Consider the following 22,364-nt stretch of genomic DNA (forward strand, 5'->3'; position numbering starts at 1 on the left):
ACAGCAAGTTGCAAGTTTCACACCAGAAACAGCAAGTTAACAAGGTTCACACTAGAAACGGCAAGTTTCAAGTTTCGCACTAGAAATGGCAAGATACAAGTTTCATACGAGAAACAGCAAGTCACAAGTTTCACACCAGAAACAGCAAGTTGCAACGTTCACACAAGAAACGGCAAGTTTCAGGTTTCGCACTAGAAATGGCAAGATACAAGTTTCATACGAGAAACAGCAAGTCACAAGTTTCACACCAGAAACAGCAAGTTGCAACGTTCACACAAGAAACGGCAAGTTTCAAGTTTCGCACTAGAAATGGCAAGATACAAGTTTCATACGAGAAACAGCAAGTCACAAGTTTCACACCAGAAACAGCAAGTTGCAAGGTTCACACAAGAAACGGCAAGTTTCAAGTTTCGCACGAGAAACAGCAAGTTACAAGTTTCACACGAGAAAGGCAATGTTACAAGTTTCGCACTAGAAACAGCAAGTTCCAAGTTTTGCACTACAAACCGCAAGTTACAAGTTTCACACCAGAAACAGCAAGTTAACAAGGTTCACACTAGAAACGGCAAGTTTCAAGTTTCACACTAGAAACGGCAAGTTACAAGTTTCACACCAGAAACAGCAGGTGAACAAGGTTCACACTAGAAACGGGTTCACACCAGAAACGGCAAGTTTCAAGTTTCGCACTAGAAATGGCAAGATACAAGTTTCATACGAGAAACAGCAAGTCACAAGTTTCACACCAGAAACAGCAAGTTGCAAGGTTCACACAAGAAACGGCAAGTTTCAATTTTCGCACTAGAAATGGCAAGATACAAGTTTCATACGAGAAACAGCAAGTCACAAGTTTCACACCAGAAACAGCAAGTTGCAACGTTCACACAAGAAACGGCAAGTTTCAGGTTTCGCACTAGAAATGGCAAGATACAAGTTTCATACGAGAAACAGCAAGTCACAAGTTTCACACCAGAAACAGCAAGTTGCAAGGTTCACACAAGAAACGGCAAGTTTCAATTTTCGCACTAGAAATGGCAAGATACAAGTTTCATACGAGAAACAGCAAGTCACAAGTTTCACACCAGAAACAGCAAGTTGCAACGTTCACACAAGAAACGGCAAGTTTCAGGTTTCGCACTAGAAATGGCAAGATACAAGTTTCATACGAGAAACAGCAAGTCACAAGTTTCACACCAGAAACAGCAAGTTGCAAGGTTCACACAAGAAACGGCAAGTTTCAAGTTTCGCACTAGAAATGGCAAGATACAAGTTTCATACGAGAAACAGCAAGTCACAAGTTTCACACCAGAAACAGCAAGTTGCAAGGTTCACACAAGAAACGGCAAGTTTCAAGTTTCGCACGAGAAACAGCAAGTTACAAGGTTCACACTGGAAACAGCAAGTTGCAAGGTTCACACAAGAAACGGCAAGTTTCAAGTTTCGCACGAGAAACAGCAAGTTACAAGTTTCACACGAGAAAGGCAATGTTACAAGTTTTGCACGAGAAACAGCAAGTTACAAGTTTTGGACGAGAAACAGCAAGTTAAAAGTTTTGCAAAAGAAACAGCAAGTTATAAGATTTGCACTAGAAACAGCAAGTTGCAAGTTTCACACCAGAAACAGCAAGTTAACAAGGTTCACACTAGAAACGGCAAGTTTCAAGTTTCGCACTAGAAATGGCAAGATACAAGTTTCATACGAGAAACAGCAAGTCACAAGTTTCACACCAGAAACAGCAAGTTGCAACGTTCACACAAGAAACGGCAAGTTTCAGGTTTCGCACTAGAAATGGCAAGATACAAGTTTCATACGAGAAACAGCAAGTCACAAGTTTCACACCAGAAACAGCAAGTTGCAACGTTCACACAAGAAACGGCAAGTTTCAGGTTTCGCACTAGAAATGGCAAGATACAAGTTTCATACGAGAAACAGCAAGTCACAAGTTTCACACCAGAAACAGCAAGTTGCAAGGTTCACACAAGAAACAGCAAGTTAACAAGGTTCACACTAGAAACGGCAAGTTTCAAGTTTCACACCAGAAACAGCAAGTTAACAAGGTTCACACTAGAAACGGCAAGTTTCAAGTTTCGCACTAGAAATGGCAAGATACAAGTTTTGGACGAGAAACAGCAAGTTAAAAGTTTTGCAAAAGAAACAGCAAGTTATAAGATTTGCACTAGAAACAGCAAGTTGCAAGTTTCACACCAGAAACAGCAAGTTAACAAGGTTCACACTAGAAACGGCAAGTTTCAAGTTTCGCACTAGAAATGGCAAGATACAAGTTTCATACGAGAAACAGCAAGTCACAAGTTTCACACCAGAAACAGCAAGTTGCAACGTTCACACAAGAAACGGCAAGTTTCAGGTTTCGCACTAGAAATGGCAAGATACAAGTTTCATACGAGAAACAGCAAGTCACAAGTTTCACACCAGAAACAGCAAGTTGCAACGTTCACACAAGAAACGGCAAGTTTCAAGTTTCGCACTAGAAATGGCAAGATACAAGTTTCATACGAGAAACAGCAAGTCACAAGTTTCACACCAGAAACAGCAAGTTGCAAGGTTCACACAAGAAACGGCAAGTTTCAAGTTTCGCACGAGAAACAGCAAGTTACATGTTTCACACGAGAAAGGCAATGTTACAAGTTTTGCACGAGAAACAGCCAGTTATAAGTTTCGCACTAGAAACAGCAAGTTCCAAGTTTTGCACTAGAAACCGCAAGTTACAAGTTTCACACCAGAAACAGCAAGTTAACAAGGTTCACACTAGAAACGGCAAGTTTCAAGTTTCACACTAGAAACGGCAAGTTACAAGTTTCACACCAGAAACAGCAGGTGAACAAGGTTCACACTAGAAACGGCAAGTTACAATTTCACACCAGAAACAGCAAGTGAACAAGGTTCACACTAGAAACGGCAAGTTACAAGTTTCACACCAGAAACAGCAGGTGAACAAGGTTCACACTAGAAACGGCAAGTTTCAAGTTTCACAACAGAAACAGCAAGTGAACAAGGTTCACACCAGAAACGGCAAGTTTCAAGTTTCGCACTAGAAATGGCAAGATACAAGTTTCATACGAGAAACAGCAAGTCACAAGTTTCACACCAGAAACAGCAAGTTGCAACGTTCACACAAGAAACGGCAAGTTTCAGGTTTCGCACTAGAAATGGCAAGATACAAGTTTCATACGAGAAACAGCAAGTCACAAGTTTCACACCAGAAACAGCAAGTTGCAAGGTTCACACAAGAAACGGCAAGTTTCAATTTTCGCACTAGAAATGGCAAGATACAAGTTTCATACGAGAAACAGCAAGTCACAAGTTTCACACCAGAAACAGCAAGTTGCAACGTTCACACAAGAAACGGCAAGTTTCAAGTTTCGCACTAGAAATGGCAAGATACAAGTTTCATACGAGAAACAGCAAGTCACAAGTTTCACACCAGAAACAGCAAGTTGCAAGGTTCACACAAGAAACGGCAAGTTTCAAGTTTCGCACGAGAAACAGCAAGTTACAAGTTTCACACTGGAAACAGCAAGTTGCAAGGTTCACACAAGAAACGGCAAGTTACAAGGTTCACACTGGAAACAGCAAGTTGCAAGGTTCACACAAGAAACGGCAAGTTACAAGGTTCACACTGGAAACAGCAAGTTACAAGGTTCACACTGGAAACAGCAAGTTGCAAGGTTCACACTGGAAACAGCAAGTTGCAAGGTTCACACAAGAAACGGCAAGTTACAAGGTTCACACTGGAAACAGCAAGTTACAAGGTTCACACAAGAAACAGCAAGTTTCAAGTTTCGCACGAGAAACAGCAAGTTACAAGTTTCACACTGGAAACAGCAAGTTTCAAGGTTCACACAAGAAACGGCAAGTTACAAGGTTCACACTGGAAACAGCAAGTTGCAAGGTTCACACAAGAAACGGCAAGTTACAAGGTTCACACTGGAAACAGCAAGTTGCAAGGTTCACACAAGAAACGGCAAGTTTCAAGTTTCGCACGAGAAACAGCAAGTTACAAGTTTCACACGAGAAAGGCAATGTTACAAGTTTTGCACGAGAAACAGCCAGTGATAAGTTTCGCACTAGAAACAGCAAGTTCCAAGTTTTGCACTAGAAACCGCAAGTTACAAGTTTTGCACGAGAAACAGCAAGTTACAAGTTTCACACGAGAAAGGCAATGTGACAAGTTTTGCACGAGAAACAGCAAGTTACAAGTTTTGGACGAGAAACAGCAAGTTAAAAGTTTTGCAAAAGAAACAGCAAGTTATAAGATTTGCACTAGAAACAGCAAGTTGCAAGTTTCACACCAGAAACAGCAAGTTAACAAGGTTCACACTAGAAACGGCAAGTTTCAAGTTTCGCACTAGAAATGGCAAGATACAAGTTTTGGACGAGAAACAGCAAGTTAAAAGTTTTGCAAAAGAAACAGCAAGTTATAAGATTTGCACTAGAAACAGCAAGTTGCAAGTTTCACACCAGAAACAGCAAGTTAACAAGGTTCACACTAGAAACGGCAAGTTTCAAGTTTCGCACTAGAAATGGCAGTATACAAGTTTCATACGAGAAACAGCAAGTCACAAGTTTCACACCAGAAACAGCAAGTTGCAACGTTCACACAAGAAACGGCAAGTTTCAGGTTTCGCACTAGAAATGGCAAGATACAAGTTTCATACGAGAAACAGCAAGTCACAAATTTCACACCAGAAACAGCAAGTTGCAACGTTCACACAAGAAACGGCAAGTTTCAAGTTTCGCACTAGAAACAGCAAGTTGCAAGTTTCACACCAGAAACAGCAAGTTAACAAGGTTCACACTAGAAACGGCAAGTTTCAAGTTTCGCACTAGAAATGGCAAGATACAAGTTTTGGACGAGAAACAGCAAGTTAAAAGTTTTGCAAAAGAAACAGCAAGTTATAAGATTTGCACTAGAAACAGCAAGTTGCAAGTTTCACACCAGAAACAGCAAGTTAACAAGGTTCACACTAGAAACGGCAAGTTTCAAGTTTCGCACTAGAAATGGCAAGATACAAGTTTCATACGAGAAACAGCAAGTCACAAGTTTCACACCAGAAACAGCAAGTTGCAACGTTCACACTAGAAACGGCAAGTTTCAGGTTTCGCACTAGAAATGGCAAGATACAAGTTTCATACGAGAAACAGCAAGTCACAAGTTTCACACCAGAAACAGCAAGTTGCAACGTTCACACAAGAAACGGCAAGTTTCAAGTTTCGCACTAGAAATGGCAAGATACAAGTTTCATACGAGAAACAGCAAGTCACAAGTTTCACACCAGAAACAGCAAGTTCCAAGTTTTGCACTAGAAACCGCAAGTTACAAGTTTCACACGAGAAAGGCAATGTTACAAGTTTTGCACGAGAAACAGCAAGTTGCAAGTTTCACACCAGAAACAGCAAGTTAACAAGGTTCACACTAGAAACGGCAAGTTTCAAGTTTCGCACTAGAAATGGCAAGATACAAGTTTCATACGAGAAACAGCAAGTCACAAGTTTCACACCAGAAACAGCAAGTTGCAACGTTCACACTAGAAACGGCAAGTTTCAGGTTTCGCACTAGAAATGGCAAGATACAAGTTTCATACGAGAAACAGCAAGTCACAAGTTTCACACCAGAAACAGCAAGTTGCAACGTTCACACAAGAAACGGCAAGTTTCAAGTTTCGCACTAGAAATGGCAAGATACAAGTTTCATACGAGAAACAGCAAGTCACAAGTTTCACACCAGAAACAGCAAGTTCCAAGTTTTGCACTAGAAACCGCAAGTTACAAGTTTCACACGAGAAAGGCAATGTTAAAAGTTTTGCACTAGAAACAGCAAGTTGCAAGTTTCACACCAGAAACAGCAAGTTAACAAGGTTCACACTAGAAACGGCAAGTTTCAAGTTTCGCACTAGAAATGGCAAGATACAAGTTTCATACGAGAAACAGCAAGTCACAAGTTTCACACCAGAAACAGCAAGTTGCAACGTTCACACAAGAAACGGCAAGTTTCAGGTTTCGCACTAGAAATGGCAAGATACAAGTTTCATACGAGAAACAGCAAGTCACAAGTTTCACACCAGAAACAGCAGGTTGCAACGTTCACACAAGAAACGGCAAGTTTCAAGTTTCGCACTAGAAATGGCAAGATACAAGTTTCATACGAGAAACAGCAAGTCACAAGTTTCACACCAGAAACAGCAAGTTGCAAGGTTCACACAAGAAACGGCAAGTTTCAAGTTTCGCACGAGAAACAGCAAGTTACAAGTTTCACACGAGAAAGACAATGTTACAAGTTTTGCACGAGAAACAGCAAGTTACAAGTTTTGGACGAGAAACAGCAAGTTAAAAGTTTTGCAAAAGAAACAGCAAGTTATAAGATTTGCACTAGAAACAGCAAGTTGCAAGTTTCACACCAGAAACAGCAAGTTAACAAGGTTCACACTAGAAACGGCAAGTTTCAAGTTTCGCACTAGAAATGGCAAGATACAAGTTTCATACGAGAAACAGCAAGTCACAAGTTTCACACGAGAAACAGCAAGTTGCAACGTTCACACAAGAAACGGCAAGTTTCAGGTTTCGCACTAGAAATGGCAAGATACAAGTTTCATACGAGAAACAGCAAGTCACAAGTTTCACACCAGAAACAGCAAGTTGCAACGTTCACACAAGAAACGGCAAGTTTCAAGTTTCGCACTAGAAATGGCAAGATACAAGTTTCATACGAGAAACAGCAAGTCACAAGTTTCACACCAGAAACAGCAAGTTGCAAGGTTCACACAAGAAACGGCAAGTTTCAAGTTTCGCACTAGAAATGGCAAGATACAAGTTTCATACGAGAAACAGCAAGTCACAAGTTTCACACGAGAAACAGCAAGTTGCAACGTTCACACAAGAAACGGCAAGTTTCAGGTTTCGCACTAGAAATGGCAAGATACAAGTTTCATACGAGAAACAGCAAGTCACAAGTTTCACACGAGAAACAGCAAGTTGCAACGTTCACACAAGAAACGGCAAGTTTCAGGTTTCGCACTAGAAATGGCAAGATACAAGTTTCATACGAGAAACAGCAAGTCACAAGTTTCACACCAGAAACAGCAAGTTGCAAGGTTCACACAAGAAACGGCAAGTTTCAAGTTTCGCACGAGAAACAGCAAGTTACAAGTTTCACACGAGAAAGACAATGTTACAAGTTTTGCACGAGAAACAGCCAGTTATAAGTTTCGCACTAGAAACAGCAAGTTCCAAGTTTTGCACTAGAAACCGCAAGTTACAAGTTTTGCACGAGAAACAGCAAGTTACAAGTTTCACACGAGAAAGGCAATGTTACAAGTTTTGCACGAGAAACAGCCAGTTATAAGTTTCGCACTAGAAACAGCAAGTTCCAAGTTTTGCACTAGAAACCGCAAGTTACAAGTTTCACACGAGAAAGGCAATGTTACAAGTTTTGCACGAGAAACAGCAAGTTACAAGTTTTGGACGAGAAACAGCAAGTTAAAAGTTTTGCAAAAGAAACAGCAAGTTATAAGATTTGCACTAGAAACAGCAAGTTGCAAGTTTCACACCAGAAACAGCAAGTTAACAAGGTTCACACTAGAAACGGCAAGTTTCAAGTTTCGCAGCAGAAATGGCAAGATACAAGTTTCATACGAGAAACAGCAATTTACAAGTTTCACACTAGAAACAGCAAGTTACAAGGTTCACACCAGAAACGGCAAGTTTCAAGTTTCGCACTAGAAATGGCAAGATACAAGTTTCATACGAGAAACAGCAAGTTGCAAGTTTCGCACTGGAAATGGCAAGATACAAATTTCATACTAGAAACAGCAAGTTACAAGTTTCGCAATAGAAACCGCAGGTTACAAGATTTGCACTAGAAACGGCAAGTTACAAGATGTTACAAGAGGACGCCCAAGTGAAATCCATGCAGGTAAGCCTTGTCACCCTCCACCCCCAACACTCGTGAAAGGCACCGCCATTGTTTTGAGTGAACGCCTCGGAGTTAAAGCTCGGTTGGCCATCCGTCACCAATGTGTCTTAACCCCCGGGACATGACATATGGTCCAAGTGCCATCCAAAGTTAATATGGTAAAACAAAATCAAAGTGATATCTTTCAATTGCCTGTTTATTTTCCTTGTTGACTTCGTAAAAAAAACTTGAGACTGTGTAGATATTAATAACAAGGCTGAAAACCGTGTTTGTGTGACTCAGATGAAAACCGGAGAGTCATTTTGCATCCAAGTGCCAGGAATGATCCCAGGATGCTCCTCTTGCAAGAGGTATGCAAGTTTATTATTATTCCACTCTCTCACCAGAGATGAAACGGACATCCATTAAGGATTTAACAAGACAGTCTACCAGGTTCATGAGAAGCCCACACTCAAATGTAATATGCACCGGTAAGGAAATCATTCCTACATCCGCAGGTATTACTCAACTGGGTAAATGCTACGCTGCAGGAGGAAGAAATCAAGGTTCGTTCAATCCATGGTGATTTTTACGATGGCTTGGTGCTTCAGCATTTAATAGGTAAATGTTCCTGTACATACTCTTTTATTTATTTTAACACTCGGGGAGATTTACATTACACGGAGGATACATAGGGAGGGGTGCTGATATATATATATCAGTGGCTTATGTGAGGTGGGTGAGCAGGTGGGTGAACCCCCACGAGGGGGGCAGGGGACCCACCAGGTCCACGTGGTAACCCCGTCGAGCACATGCCCGATGGCGGCTCGTTGGGAAGGCCTGGTGTCCTCCCACCACTCCTACCCAGCCGGAGTGAGGACGCGCACTCCCTGCGCTCGTTGTTGTTGTTGTTGTTGTTGTTGAAGAGAACTGTGAGGAAGAGCTGCGGGGAGGTATTGGGAGGTCCTAAACTTCCTAATGGTGCCATACAATCACATTCTGGTGCAACGAAGGGTCAGAATTAATGGAAACGAATCCTTTACTGACATAGACTAAGAATAACTAGCAAGATGTCCTATAGTTGTCTACCTGAGATGCGGTGGACCTGGATGCGACATTTAATGGGGGAAATAGGGGGAGGTCGGGTCTACAGAGTGTTGTTTACAGAAAATGGGACTAGGGAATGGGGGATTGGGGAGAGTTGGGAAGTATTGAGGAAATAGGGGAATATTTACAAGCGGATATGGATGGATGCAAATCCCATATCCGCAACAATATATATATATATATATATATATACATATATATATATATATATATACATATATATATATATATATATATACATATATATATATATATATATATATATATATATACACATATACTGTATATATATATATATATATATATATATATATATATATATATATATATATATATATATATATATATATATAGTATATACTTATATATATATATATATTGAAGGAACTGCGCTCCAACGCGAGTCGAAAGAATTGACGCGACCAAAGACGGAATTCGTCCGAGTTGCTTTATTGAAACAAAACAGCTCAGGTATTCTGACAAGCCCGTTTTTCAGGCAGCAATATATATACACATTTATGTCGGGAAGTTTGCCCGGCAAAAGCTATACCGGGCATGCCCGGGTGTCAAGGGCGAGCCTTGGAAAGGCGAGTCTGGACCTGCCCGGGCGTGTTTGGCTGCGGCCTGGCAAGTCGAGGCTGGGCGTGCCCGGGCGCTCTGGACGAGCCCTGGAAAGGCGATAGCGGGCATGCCCGGACGCTCTGGGCGAGCCCTGGAAAGGCGATAGCGGGCATGCCCGGACGCTCTGGGCGAGCCCTGAAAAGACGATAGCGGGCATGCCCGGATGCTCTGGGCGAGCCCTGGAAAGGCGAGAGCAGGCATGCCCGGGAAAGACGAGACCGGGCGTGCCCGGGAGGTTCGGGCATGCCCGGGAACAGTGAGTCCGGGCATGCCCGGGAGAGGCGCGTCTGGCCGTGTTCTGGCCGGTGCAAGGTGATTGTGTGCATCCAGCGGTAACCGCTACACACGCCCCTCCAGAATCGACCTGCACCGGCAGGGTCAATTTAAGGGGAGTCCGGATGACCCGGCTGAAGCGACCCCTGGAGGGTCGTGGGGAGGGGTCCGACGTGGTAGTGGGTGGTCGAGCGGGGGGAACTGTGGACGGGGGGCGGCCTCGCCGCGGAGGAAGGGCCAACCGTGGTGGTCGGTCGACGTCCATGTGCGCCGGTTTGAGGCGGTCCACAGAAATCCGGTCCGGCCGGCCGCCGAAGTCGACGATGAAAGACTTGTCGCCCCGTCGCAGGACCCGGAAGGGCCCGTCGTACGGCGGCCGGAGTGGCCCCCGGTGCGCGTCATGACGCACAAAGACGTACTCCGCTGTGCAAAGCGCCGGGGGGATGTAGGACTGGGGGCCACCGTGGCGGGACGTCGGCACGGGGGCAAATCGTCGGGCGGCCTCCTGGAGGTCCGAGCGCTGGCGAGCGGCGGACCAGGGACTGGTAGCGTCGGGCACGAATTCGCCCGGGACGCGGAGCGGCTGGCCGTAGACGAGCTCGGCGGCGGACGCCTGGAGGTCTTCCTTGGGGGCCGTGCGAAGGCCCAAAAGGACCCACGGCAGCCGGTCGGCCCAACCGTCGTCCTGAAGGCCGGCCATGAGTGCGGCCTTCATGGAGCGGTGAAACCGCTCGCACAACGCGTTGGCTTGGGGGTGGTAGGCCGTGGTGCGGTGCAGCGTGACCCCCAACGAACGGGCGACCGTGCCCCAAAGCTCAGACGTGAACTGTGGGCCGCGGTCAGACGAGATGTCCGCTGGTGCGCCGAAGCACGCGACCCAGGTGGCGATGAACGCCTGCACCACGTCGGCGGTGGTGGTGGAGGCGAGGGGCACGGCCTCCGGCCACCTGGTGGTCCTGTCCACCATGGTGAGCAGGTGGGTGAACCCCCACGAGGGGGGCAGGGGACCCACCAGGTCCACGTGGACGTGGTCGAAACGCCGTTCAGGCACGGCGAAGGGTGCCAGCGGGGCCTGGGTGTGGCGGTGGACCTTGACCCGCTGGCAGGCCGTGCAGGCGTTGGCCCTGTCGCGGATGTTTCGTCGAAGGCCGTGCCAGACGAAACGCGCCGACACCAGCTTCTGAGAAGCTTTCCGGCCCGGGTGAGAAAGGCCGTGGATGGAGGCGAAGATGCGGCGCTGCCAGGAAACGGGCACGATGGGGCGAGGCTGGCCCTGGGAGACGTCGCAGAGCAGGACGGTGCCCGCGAAGGGAATGTCGGCCAGGCGGAGGCCCGTGTCCGCCGCACGGAGTGCCTGCACCGAGGCGTCGGTGGTCTGGTCAGCCGCCATGAGCGCGAAGTCCACGCCGAGGTGGACCGCGTTCGCGCTGGCCCGAGAAAGACAGTCGGCCACGGCGCTGTCTTTGCCGGCAACGTGCCGGATGTCCGTGGTGAATTCCGACACGGTGGAGAGGTGGCACTGCTGGCGGGCCGACCACGGCTCCGTGACCTTAGCCATTGCGTAGACCAACGGCTTGTGGTCGACGAAAGCCGTGAACGGGCGGCCCTCCAGGAGGTGTCGGAAATGGCGAACGGCCAGGAATAGCCCGAGCAGCTCGCGGTCGAACGTGCTGTAGTTTAACTCGTTCGGCCAGAGTTGCCGGCTGAAAAAAGCGAGTGGCTGCCAAACCCCGTCCACCCATTGCTCATGGACGGCGCCCACCGGGTAGTTGGAGGCGTCCGTAGTGAGGGCGATGGGCGCGTTGAGCACCGGGTGAGCCAGCAGCGTTGCGTCGGTGAGGGCCCGTTTGGCGCTGGCGAAGGCCGCGTCCATGGCCGCGGACCAAACAATGTCATGCTTGGCCGGCTTGCCCCGGAGGGCCTCGTAAAGGGGCCGCATGAGCTGAGCAGCGCGGGGCACGAATCGGTGATAAAAATTCACCATGCCGAGGAACTCGTGGAGGGCCTTGATGGAACGGGGACGCGGAAACGTGGTGATGGCCTCGACCTTGGTCGGCAGCGGCACGGCCCCGGTCTTGGTGATGCGGTGGCCCAAAAATTCAACGGTCGTCGCGCCGAAGTGGCATTTGACCGGGTTGACAATTAAGCCGTGCTCGCTGAGGCGAACCGAACAGTGTTCGGAGGTGGAGGAGGTGCTCGGCGTGGGACGTGCTGGCGACGAGGATATCGTCCAGATAGACGAAAAGAAACGGCAGGTCGCGCAGCACGCCGTCCATCAAGCGCTGGAACGCCTGGGCCGCGTTCTTGAGGCCAAACGGCATCCACAAAAATTCGAACAGGCCGAACGGCGTGATGACGGCCGTCTTCGGGATGTCGGCCGCCCGGACAGGTACCTGGTGGTAGCCCCGTATCAGGTCAATTTTCGAAAAGATGACCCGTCCCGCCAAACGGGCAGAAAAGTCCTGAATATGCGGGATCGGGTACCTGTCGGGGGTGGTAGCGTCGTTGAGACGGCGGTAGTCGCCACACGGGCGCCATCCACCCCCCGGCTTTGGCACGATGTGCAGTGGCGAGGCCCACGCGCTATCGGAGCGCCGCACAATGCCGAGGTGCTCCAACGCGTCGAACTCGGCCTTCGCCACGGCGAGCTTGGCCGGGTCGAGGCGGCGGGCCCTGGCGTAGACCGGCGGGCCCGTAGTGGGTATGTGGTGCTCGATCCCGTGCCGCACCACGACGGCCGAAAACGTCGGCCGCGTGAGGGCCGGGAATTCCGCGAGCAGGCGAGCGAACTCGTTCGCTGCCGGGAGGGCGCACGCCAGTTCGGTCGGCGCGGAGCTGCTCATCATGCACGCCAGGGAGCTGAAGGTCTCGGCGTTGACAAGGCGACGACGTTTGACGTCGACCAGCAGCCCGTGTCCGCAGAGGAAGTCGGCGCCCAGCAAAGCCATGGGGATGCAGGCGGTCACAAAAGTCCATTGAAAACGCTGGCTGCCGAAGCAGAGGGTGACGACGCGTGGGCCGAAAGTGCGTATGGCCGAGCCATTAGCAGCGACCAAAGAGGGGCCGCAAACAGCGTCCCGCCTGTCCTGCTCGGAGGCGGGTATGACGCTCAGTTGGGCGCCGGTGTCACACAGGAAACGCCGCCCAGACGCTTTGTCCCGAATAAACAGCAAGTTGCCCGAGTGGCCGGCGCTCATGGCTGGGAATGAACGCCGGCCCAGCCGTTTCCCGACCTGCCGAAAGTGCACGGGGGCCGGCACGTCGGAGCCTTGTGTCCGAACCTGGCATGGTAATAACACCACGCCCGGTCAGGTGGAGGCCCCGGCCGTCGTGTCGGAAGCGGGCGGTGCGGCGTGGCGGCCGCCAGTTGCACCGGCAGTTCGGCCTCCAACCGCGCAGGGCGCTCGGGTGTCGTGGGCGTCGCCTCGGACGGCGGCGGGCTCCAGGTAACCGCGCCGATGTGCTGGCCCGCCGAGGAGATCTTATCGGCTTCCCTGGCGAGGGCGCGGGAATCCGTGATCAACGTGCCAGCCAGGGCGAGGCGTACCGGGTGAGGCAGCTGGCGAAGGAACAGCTCGCGGAACAGAAAATCCGGAGAGTGCTCACCGAGCAACGAGAGCATATAGTCCATGCGCTCGGACGGGCGCATGTCGCCGAGCTCGGGCAGAGCGAGCAGGCGCCGTGCGCGTGCTGCCGGTGAGAGGGCGAAAGCGTCAAGGAGGAGTGTCTTCAGCGCGTCGTATTTGTCAGCAGCCGGCGGGTGCTCGAGGAGGCTCAAGGCACGGGCCGCAGTGGCAGAACCGAGCGCCGCCACAACATGGTGGAAGCGGGTGTCGTCCGCGGTGATGCCTCGCAGGGCGAACTGAGAGTCCGCCTGAGCGAACCAAACAGCCGCGTGAGCCTCCCAGAAGGTAGGCAGTTTAAGCGTCACTGCCGTATCCATGTCGGTAGGTCACCAATGAAGGAACTGCGCTCCAACGCGAGTCGAAAGAATTGACGCAACCAAAGACGGAATTCGTCCGAGTTGCTTTATTGAAACAAAACAGCTCAGGTATTCTGACAAGCCCGTTTTTCAGGGAGCAATATATATACACATTTATGTCGGTAAGTTTGCCCGGCAAAAGCTATACCGGGCATGCCCGGGTGTCAAGGGCGAGCCTTGGAAAGGCGAGTCTGGACCTGCCCGGGCGTGTTTGGCTGCGGCCTGGCAAGTCAAGGCTGGGCGTGCCCGGGCGCTCTGGACGAGCCCTGGAAAGGCGATAGCGGGCATGCCCGGACGCTCTGGGCGAGCCCTGGAAAGGCGATAGCGGGCATGCCCGGACGCTCTGTGCGAGCCCTGAAAAGGCGATAGCGGGCATGCCCGGACGCTCTGGGCGAGCCCTGGAAAGGCGAGAGCGGGCATGCCCGTGAAAGACGAGACCGGGCGTGCCCGGGAGGTTCGGGCGTGCCCGGGAACAGTGAGTCCGGGCATGCCCGGGAGAGGCGCGTCTGGCCGTGTTCTGGCCGGTGCAAGGCGATTGTGTGCATCCAGCGGTAACCGCTACAATATATATATACATATATATATATATATATACATTATATATATATATATATATACATATATATATATATATATATATATATATATAATTATATATATATATATATATCTACTAGCTGAAAGCACCCGGCGTTGCCCGGGTTCTTTTTGAATTAATTTAATCTTCTGTACATAGCTCTGACACGAGCCCAGTATCAGTTCTTGCTCAACGATTCCTTGTTCTTTCTTCTGTCGGGCCCCGCGAGAGAGAATTTTGAAAGCATGTGTTGCAATCAGTCAGATATTCCTATGAAGTGCATAAGTTGTACTTCAAGAGAATTTTGAAAGAAGAAGAAGATTTATTGCAAAATGGGCCCAGCCCGGCCGAGGCGGCCTCGACCGGCCTCGCCACCTAGTGTATAACTTTCCCGGGGCCCAACCCGACATTTTTTGTTTTAGAGGTTTCCTCCAATCTTTCACCGTTCAGGAGATTAGCGCATGCAGACAAACAAACAAACAAACAAACAAACAAAAACTTTCTTTTAGATATATATACTAGCCGAAAGCACCCGGCGTTGCACGGGTTCTTTTTGAATGAATTTACTACTGTAATTCAGCTTTTACCTCGCAGCCGTAGGAGATTGACTTCGATAATTCAGCTCAGCTTTTAATTGCGAAATGGGCCCAGCCCGGCCGAGGTGGGCCTCGACAGGCCTCACCACCTAGCCTATAACCTTCCTGGGGCCCGACCCGACATTTTTTGTTTTAGAGGTTTCCTCCTATGTTTCACCGTTCAGGAGATTAGCGTGTGCAGACAAACAAACAAACAAACAAAAACTTTCTTTTATATATATACAGTCATGTAAAAAAGTAAGTACACCCCATGTAAAGTTTTGACTTTTTCAACATATTTCAACATACAGCTATTTGATCTTCATTTCCACAATATTGATAGATAAAGGTGATATAATATAACAAATATCATGAAACATTTACATTTTGTAGTCCATTGTATAATTTAAATAAACATAAATGCAAATTTCGCATGAAAAAAAGTAAGTACACTCCTACATTTATCACTACTTCAAATACCTAAAATTAGAATCAGGTGCACCAGCTCAGGTGCAAATGATTAGAACATCGTTAGAGAGGATCTTGGATGTCTTATTTGGATGTCTTGGATGTCTTAAAACCTGTCTTATTTAAACCTCAGACATTTAATTTGGTTTGCTCTTTGATGTCAGAGACTGGTAGACAGTTATAAGAAATGCCTACTTGAGGTTGTTTCTGCCAAAGGGGGCAATACCACCTATGAGAGCCAAGGGTGTACTTACTTTTTCCACTTGCGAAATTTGCATTTATGTTTATTTAAATTATACAATGGACTACAAAATGTAAATGTTTCATGATATTTGTTATATTATATCACCTTTTTTTTTCTTTTCTTTTTTGTATACAGAATCGAGGCTCGTGAAAAAGCTAACATTTATCACACAAACAAATCAAACAGACAAACAAAATATATAAAAAGAGGGAGCGGTAGACAAGATGGGGAGAGAAGGGGAAGCACACAAACACAACATTTGAGAGCAGGGACATCGGGAGATGTGTGGGAGGGAGAGGGCTTAGGGGGAGGAGGCGTGGGAAAGGGGGGGGGGGGGGTGGGAGAAGTATAAATCACAAGGACACCAAGGAGCTTCATCGCGGGAGATTCCAATGATTCTGAACGCTTTGGTTTCAACAGCGTGAAGACGAGCTAGGTGTGAGGCAGGAGCACCAGACCAGAGGGGAGAGAAGTATTCCATTGAGCTGTGGATGAAAGCCTTGTATGTATTGAGGAACTCAGGTGTGCCAAGGAAGGACTTCACACGACCGAGGATGCCCAGTCGGCGACTGGCTTTATCTATCAATATTGTTGAAATGAAGATCAAATTGCTGTGTGTTGAAATATGTTGAAAAAGTCAAAACATTACATTACTTACTTTTTCACGTGACTGTATTTCCACCACCATGCTTTACATTTGGTATCAGGTTCTTGTGGTCAAATGCTGTCTTTAGTTTTCGCCAAACATGTCTTCTAGTACTGTGGCCAAATAGCTCTACCTTTGACTCATCTGTCCAGAGCACATTGTTCCAGAAGATCTGGTCTTTGCCTAGGTGTTCATTGGCAAACTTTAGTCTTGCCCTGATGTTCTTTCTGGACAGCAAAGGTTTCCTCCTGGCACACCTCCCATGTAGATCAAATTTGTGCAGCCTCTTTCTCATGGTAGACTCGTGCACTTTGACATCAACAGTGGCAAGAGCTACCTGTAGGTCCCGTGATGACGTTCTGTGGTTCTTAGAGACTTCTTTCAGCATCTTGCAGTCTGCTCTCGGGCTGGACTTGGTGGGAAGGCCTGGCCTGAACAAGCTGGCAGTTGTTTGGAATCTTCTCAATTTGTAGATGATCTTCCGGACAGTCGAATGTTTGATTTCAAATTGTTTGGAGATCTTTTTAAATCCCTTCCCAGACTCGTAGGCATCTAAAACCTTCTTTCTGAAGGCCTCAGGGAGCTCTTTTGATCTAGGCATCGTGACGCCGCACACTTCAACAACAAAGAGCAAACCAAACTAAATGTCTGAGGTTTAAATAAGACAGGTTCCTCCAAGATCCTCTCCAACGATGTTCTAATCATTTGCACCTGAGCTGGTGCACCTGATTCTAATTTTAGGTATTTGAAGTTGTGATAAATGTCGGGGTGTACTTACTTTTTCCACATGCGAAATTTGCATTAATGTTTATTTAAATTATACAATGGACTACAAAATGTAAATGTTTCATGATATTTGTTATATTATGTCACTTTTATCTATCAATATTGTTGAAATGAAGATCAAATAGCTGTATGTTGAAATATGTTGTAAAAGTCAAAACTTTACATGGGGTGTACTTACTTTTTCACGTGACTGTGTATATATATATATATACATGTCGGCATGCACTGTCAACTGTGGGACCTTATATCGAAAGGTGTGTTTCCTTCTAAGTCATGTCCAAGCAATTGAATTGGCCACAGGTGGACTCCATTCAAGATGTAGAGATGTCTCAAGGATGATCAAAGGGAATTGGATGCACCTGAGCTCAATTTGGAATATAATAGCAAAGGGGTTGAATACTTATTGACTCGACATTTCAGCTTTTCATTTTTTATTACTTTGTAAATATTTCTAAAAAAAGAAATTACATTTTGACATTTTGTAGATCTGTGTATTTATGTGTGGATCTGTGTCAAAAAAATCTCAATTTAATCCATTTTTAATTCTGGCTGTAACACAAGAAAATGTGAAAAAGGTCAAGGGGTGTGAATACTGTTACGTTTGTAGGGGGGTAGCGATACCATAGACCAGGTAGAGTGTATAGATTAGTGTGCTCCAACTGTCGTGAAGAAGAAGAACCACCTCGATGTACTATAAGTATGGATCCGGTAGACCGTGTGTCGTGTAACTGTACCTTTGTCCCCATTATGAGGAGTGGGGTATGTTAATTAGCTCAGGGATTATGGGTAATTTATCCCTTGTATGTTGTTACCTCTGTACTTTATTCCCATGTCCCTTTTGGCACCACACCATAGACACTAGCCAAAATCTCCATTAAGCTCAGGAATTAAAAAGCCACCGGAAATCATGCATGAAGCACTAGTGCTAATAACCCTGACTTTGGAAGCACACGGGACAAATCCCCTTAGGAGCCGTGATTTGGCGGGCTTGATTGACAGAAAGGACGGGTAAGATGGAACTCACTGATAGGGTCGGGACGGAGATGTGTTGAGATGACGTCAGAGCCCAAGGAACAAAAGCCTTTTTTTGTTTGTTTGTTTTTGCATACAGGATCGAGGCTCATGAAAGAGCTAACATTTATCACACAAAAAATCAAACAGACACATGAAACATATAATAAGGGGAGCGGTAGGCAAGATGGGGAGAGAAGGGGAAGCACACAAACACAACATTTGGGAGCAGGGACATTGGGAGATCTGTGGGAGGGAGAGGGTTTGGGGGGAGGAGGCGTGGGAAGGGGGGGGGGGAGGATTCTTTTTCCCGACTGTGTCCCCGACATTCTTTTCTTTTTACGCGTGGGGAGTTCAGAACGCTCTGACAGGCATTTTCCCGCTCTGGTGCCTTGTCGTTCTGAAGACCATAGCGAACGGCCGCGGTTCCCTCTTGCGCTTTTTCTCGCCTGGACCTCATATGAACGGTGGCATTTTGCTCGCGGCCTCAAGGAAGCGATCCGAATGGCCATGTTTGGAGGTCTTGCTGGTGGTAGTGAGGAGGAAGAGCCACTGCTTTCCAAAGAAGAACGACGGGTGGACGAGCGCTGCTTGCTCGCTGCAGCAATGAGGCCCGGAGTGAAGCGACGCACAGCGAGGCCTGGCCTCCCGCCTGCACGCTGCGCACCAACAAAGTGCGGTTCCTGCCAAGGCCCCGGACGATTTCCACAATTACTGATGAGACCCCACCAGGGATTGGAGCTAAGTGTCCCTAAATAACCACACACATTTATTTTCAGTTCATTTTTATCCTTCGTCTGTTTTCGCGTCTGTGGTGGGGACGTCCCAATTTAGGAATTTAGTGTATCACGCATTTTCTTTGTACCGGCATTTATTTAAATAAACCTGTTATTTTTGTACATTTTAAATCCGTTTTCGTTTGAGTTATTTTTTCAGGTGTGGAGATGTTGAGTGGAAGCCGTTTAGGTAAGGCTCCGGTTTCTCCCCCTCCCTCTTGCTTCCCCACGCGTGTTAACTCCGCTGTATTTTTGTTTCACTGAATGCCTCGGAGTAACAACTCGTTTGGTCATCCGTGCTACCCTAAGGTGTTCACCAAGGGTAGTCACACGACAATACTTTTGGAAGGCACTGTATGTACATACATACATACATACATGCATACATACAGGCAACATGCTGATGATGTACCTCTTCCTGTCCCACTGTTGTCCCAACTCCTGCCCCTCCCACCCTCAAACCCTTTGCACTGGAATAACTCACTAAATGGATAGATTGAATTGATATGGTGTCAGCACACAGGCATGATGGGCCAAATGCCTTCCTTCTTTGTCAAAGTTTGATATCAGTAATGACATAGCAGGTTAGCTATAGCAATAATTACAAGGGCAATGCCATATTCATATGCCGTATATCATATTCTTGTGATTTCATCACATTCAAGAGGTCTTTTTGGCCATCAGTTCCCCAAGAAAGTATATTAGACTTATAGTATTGTGTTGAAACCCAAGCTCACCACAATACTCATCCTGCTAACAAGTGGTGCATTTGAATGGTATTTTCACAGGAATATAATTAGCCGAACATTAACATTTTAAAAGATATCCAAGCTCTGTTGTATCTAAAACAAAGGTGACCCCAAATTAAATAGGTAAATAACAGTCTGATGGCCCCAGGTCTCCTTATTGTCCATTGCATTGTGTGCAGAGAAACTTGGGGCGGTGGAGTTGTGCGCAGGAGGTATCACTTTTTCCAGCACGACACAGCAACGAAAGCTTGCGGTTGTTCTGCAGCACGTAGACCAATTGCTGGGCTCGAAGTGTACCAAGTGGAGCGTTTCGTGTGAGACTATAATATTGGAAAAGCATCATCATTTCAGTGCTTGCATTTATGATATAGGCCCATTTATGATATAGGCCCACATTGTCTGATGCTTTAACATTACTTCCTTCCGAATATTCATTGCTATTTTGTTTTTCATTTCTTTTTGGCTACCTGTCTTGCTTGCACAATGGTTTCGTTATCTTGTTACTTGCAAAATCGAAGATTTTTCAAGTATATTGGTCGGTAGCGTTTGTGTTACTTGTCGGAAAAGATTCCGGCAAGTATGTTCACGGCACAGGAGGTTACAAGATTTACGTGCAACCTGCTTGACCTTAGTCTGCTAAGGCGACTCTCAGTCTTGCTTTTTTCTGCAAAGGGGTATCTTATACCAAAGCTCATAATCATTAATAATTTCAAGCTATCTGAGGAGATTAGGCCCCGGTCTTCTGCCACCGATGCCTCAAAGGGGTATCTGCAAAGGTAGAGTCTAACAATGGCGTAGCCAGGCTTGGCTCTGCCGAGTGGAGGATCTTCTGCTCCCTGTCATGTGACCAGATCCTCAGCTCTAATTGGTGGACGCTTGTGAGGGACATACATACAGATACATACAATGGATGGACGGATAGACAGACAAATGCTGTTCCAGATAGCATTGTCCTACACTCCCTACAGGCCATGCTGTAAAAATCCCAACGTCAATTGTATCTTTTGCTGAAGTATTTGATTGTAACACCTAGTTGTCAACACAAACTTAAGGTTTTGTTCTGCTATACCTGTGCAAGACATACAGTACCTGTGCGTATTGGATTGGTAACAAAGTAAACTGGAACCGCACTCGGCAGAGTGTATAGTCTCGCCTCGCACGCTCATTATGAACAAAAATACCTTTGTTAACTGAACACGTTACCATTATGACCCACTGCTATTATGGCTCGTATTATCCATGCAACCTATTGTGTCATATACATTGCCATTATCCGTATATTTATTGATTACTAGCAAATACCACCCGTCACTTCGCTGATGGGAATATTAAGAGAGGGGTAGAGAGTAGGAGGTGGGCGAGAGAGAGGAGAGAGAGGGCACGAAGTGTTGCCATGGCCCGAGGGAAACGGGCACGAAGCGTCGCTGTGGTTGAGGATGACGGGCGCATCGTGTGGGAGAGGTTAATGGGCGCACAACTGTGGGGGAGGGCGACAGGCGCACAACTGTGGGGGAGGGCGACATGCGCACAACTGTGGGGGAGGGCTATAGGTGGGAAGCGGGAAGCATTGCTGTGGGAGAGGGTGACAAGTGCATCGCTGTGGGAGAGGGCGACGGAAGCGTTCCTGTAGGGAAGGGCGACGGGCGTGAAGTGTCATGTAGATCATGTACATGTGATAGACCTGTAAACCACGATCATGTACCTACAAAGATCATGTATCCCCTCAAATGTCATTGCACAGCCACCCTCAGTGAGGTCAATAACCCCGGGATAATTTCATCAAAGCTCATAATAATTTCAAGCGGGATGATTTCAAGCTATCTGAGGAGATTAGACCCCGGTCTTCTGCCACCGATGCCTCATTTATCCACACTATCTCAGCAGTCCCTAGAGAAGGGATGGGTAAGGAGGAGCAATGGAAAAGGAGATTCTCCACCCACCTCCACATCCTGGGGCTACTTACCACCTCTCCCGACTGTTCCCGACCCAAGACCGAGCAGACTCTACACTTCCCTTGGATGGGTTACCAGATGTGGGGAGGGTCTCCAACCTCACAGATACTTAGTTAGTTTGGGTCCTTTTCCCTTTGTCCTGTGGGGCCTTGCCCAGTTGGGGGTGATGGAGGGGGAGGGGTTGTTGTGGGGGGGAGGGGCAATAGAAACAAAAAAATTAATAGCGAGGAAGCAGGGAACACACAGGAGGGAAAGTACAAGACCCCTTCTTGCTGATGGACTCTGCCAACCAGTCCAGGAGACAGAGTGACAAATAACAACTACAACACAAGTCGGAGGCCAAATCTTCCCCATTCTTCCCTGCTTCCTGGATTCGTTAGGACAGCGCGGTCACGGACAGAATGTCGATCGAATGGCAATTTCTCCATTCACCCCATGGACTGGCCCTTTTCCTCTTGTCTCTCTTTCTCTCTTTCTCTCTAACTCTCTCTCTAACTCTGTTATTGGCCTGACATCGTGAATGTGGGGTACACCATCCCGGATGTGGGGGATCTCGGGATCGATTGCTCCTGCAAGATCGATTGGCTGTCTCTGTACTGCAGGCTTGTTTGAGAGAACTGTCCGGGGCTATGCAGCAACAACAACAACAACAACAACCAACCACAATAAAAATAAAAAAGGATAAAAATTA

General features: G+C 47.4%; 2 protein-coding genes across 3 annotated transcripts in view; one reads left to right on the forward strand and one right to left on the reverse strand.

Moving 5' to 3' along the window:
- The window catches only part of SMPD2 (sphingomyelin phosphodiesterase 2), a 612,478-nt gene that overhangs the window by 201,971 nt on the left and 388,143 nt on the right, over positions 1 to 22,364 (reverse strand). The window lies entirely within an intron of this gene.
- LOC137429580 (gamma-parvin) overlaps positions 1 to 22,364 on the forward strand; it is a 74,145-nt gene that overhangs the window by 25,346 nt on the left and 26,435 nt on the right. Inside the window, exons 3-5 of the mRNA XM_068119603.2 lie at positions 8,210 to 8,277; positions 8,425 to 8,527; positions 19,901 to 20,035. Of these exons, the coding sequence (XP_067975704.1) occupies positions 8,210 to 8,277; positions 8,425 to 8,527; positions 19,901 to 20,035 (306 nt within the window). The remainder of the gene's footprint in view (positions 1 to 8,209; positions 8,278 to 8,424; positions 8,528 to 19,900; positions 20,036 to 22,364) is intronic.

This window comes from Myxine glutinosa, chromosome 1, assembly GCF_964187855.1.
Source record: "Myxine glutinosa chromosome 1, kmMyxGlut1.1, whole genome shotgun sequence".
NCBI classification, from domain to species: domain Eukaryota; kingdom Metazoa; phylum Chordata; class Myxini; order Myxiniformes; family Myxinidae; genus Myxine; species Myxine glutinosa.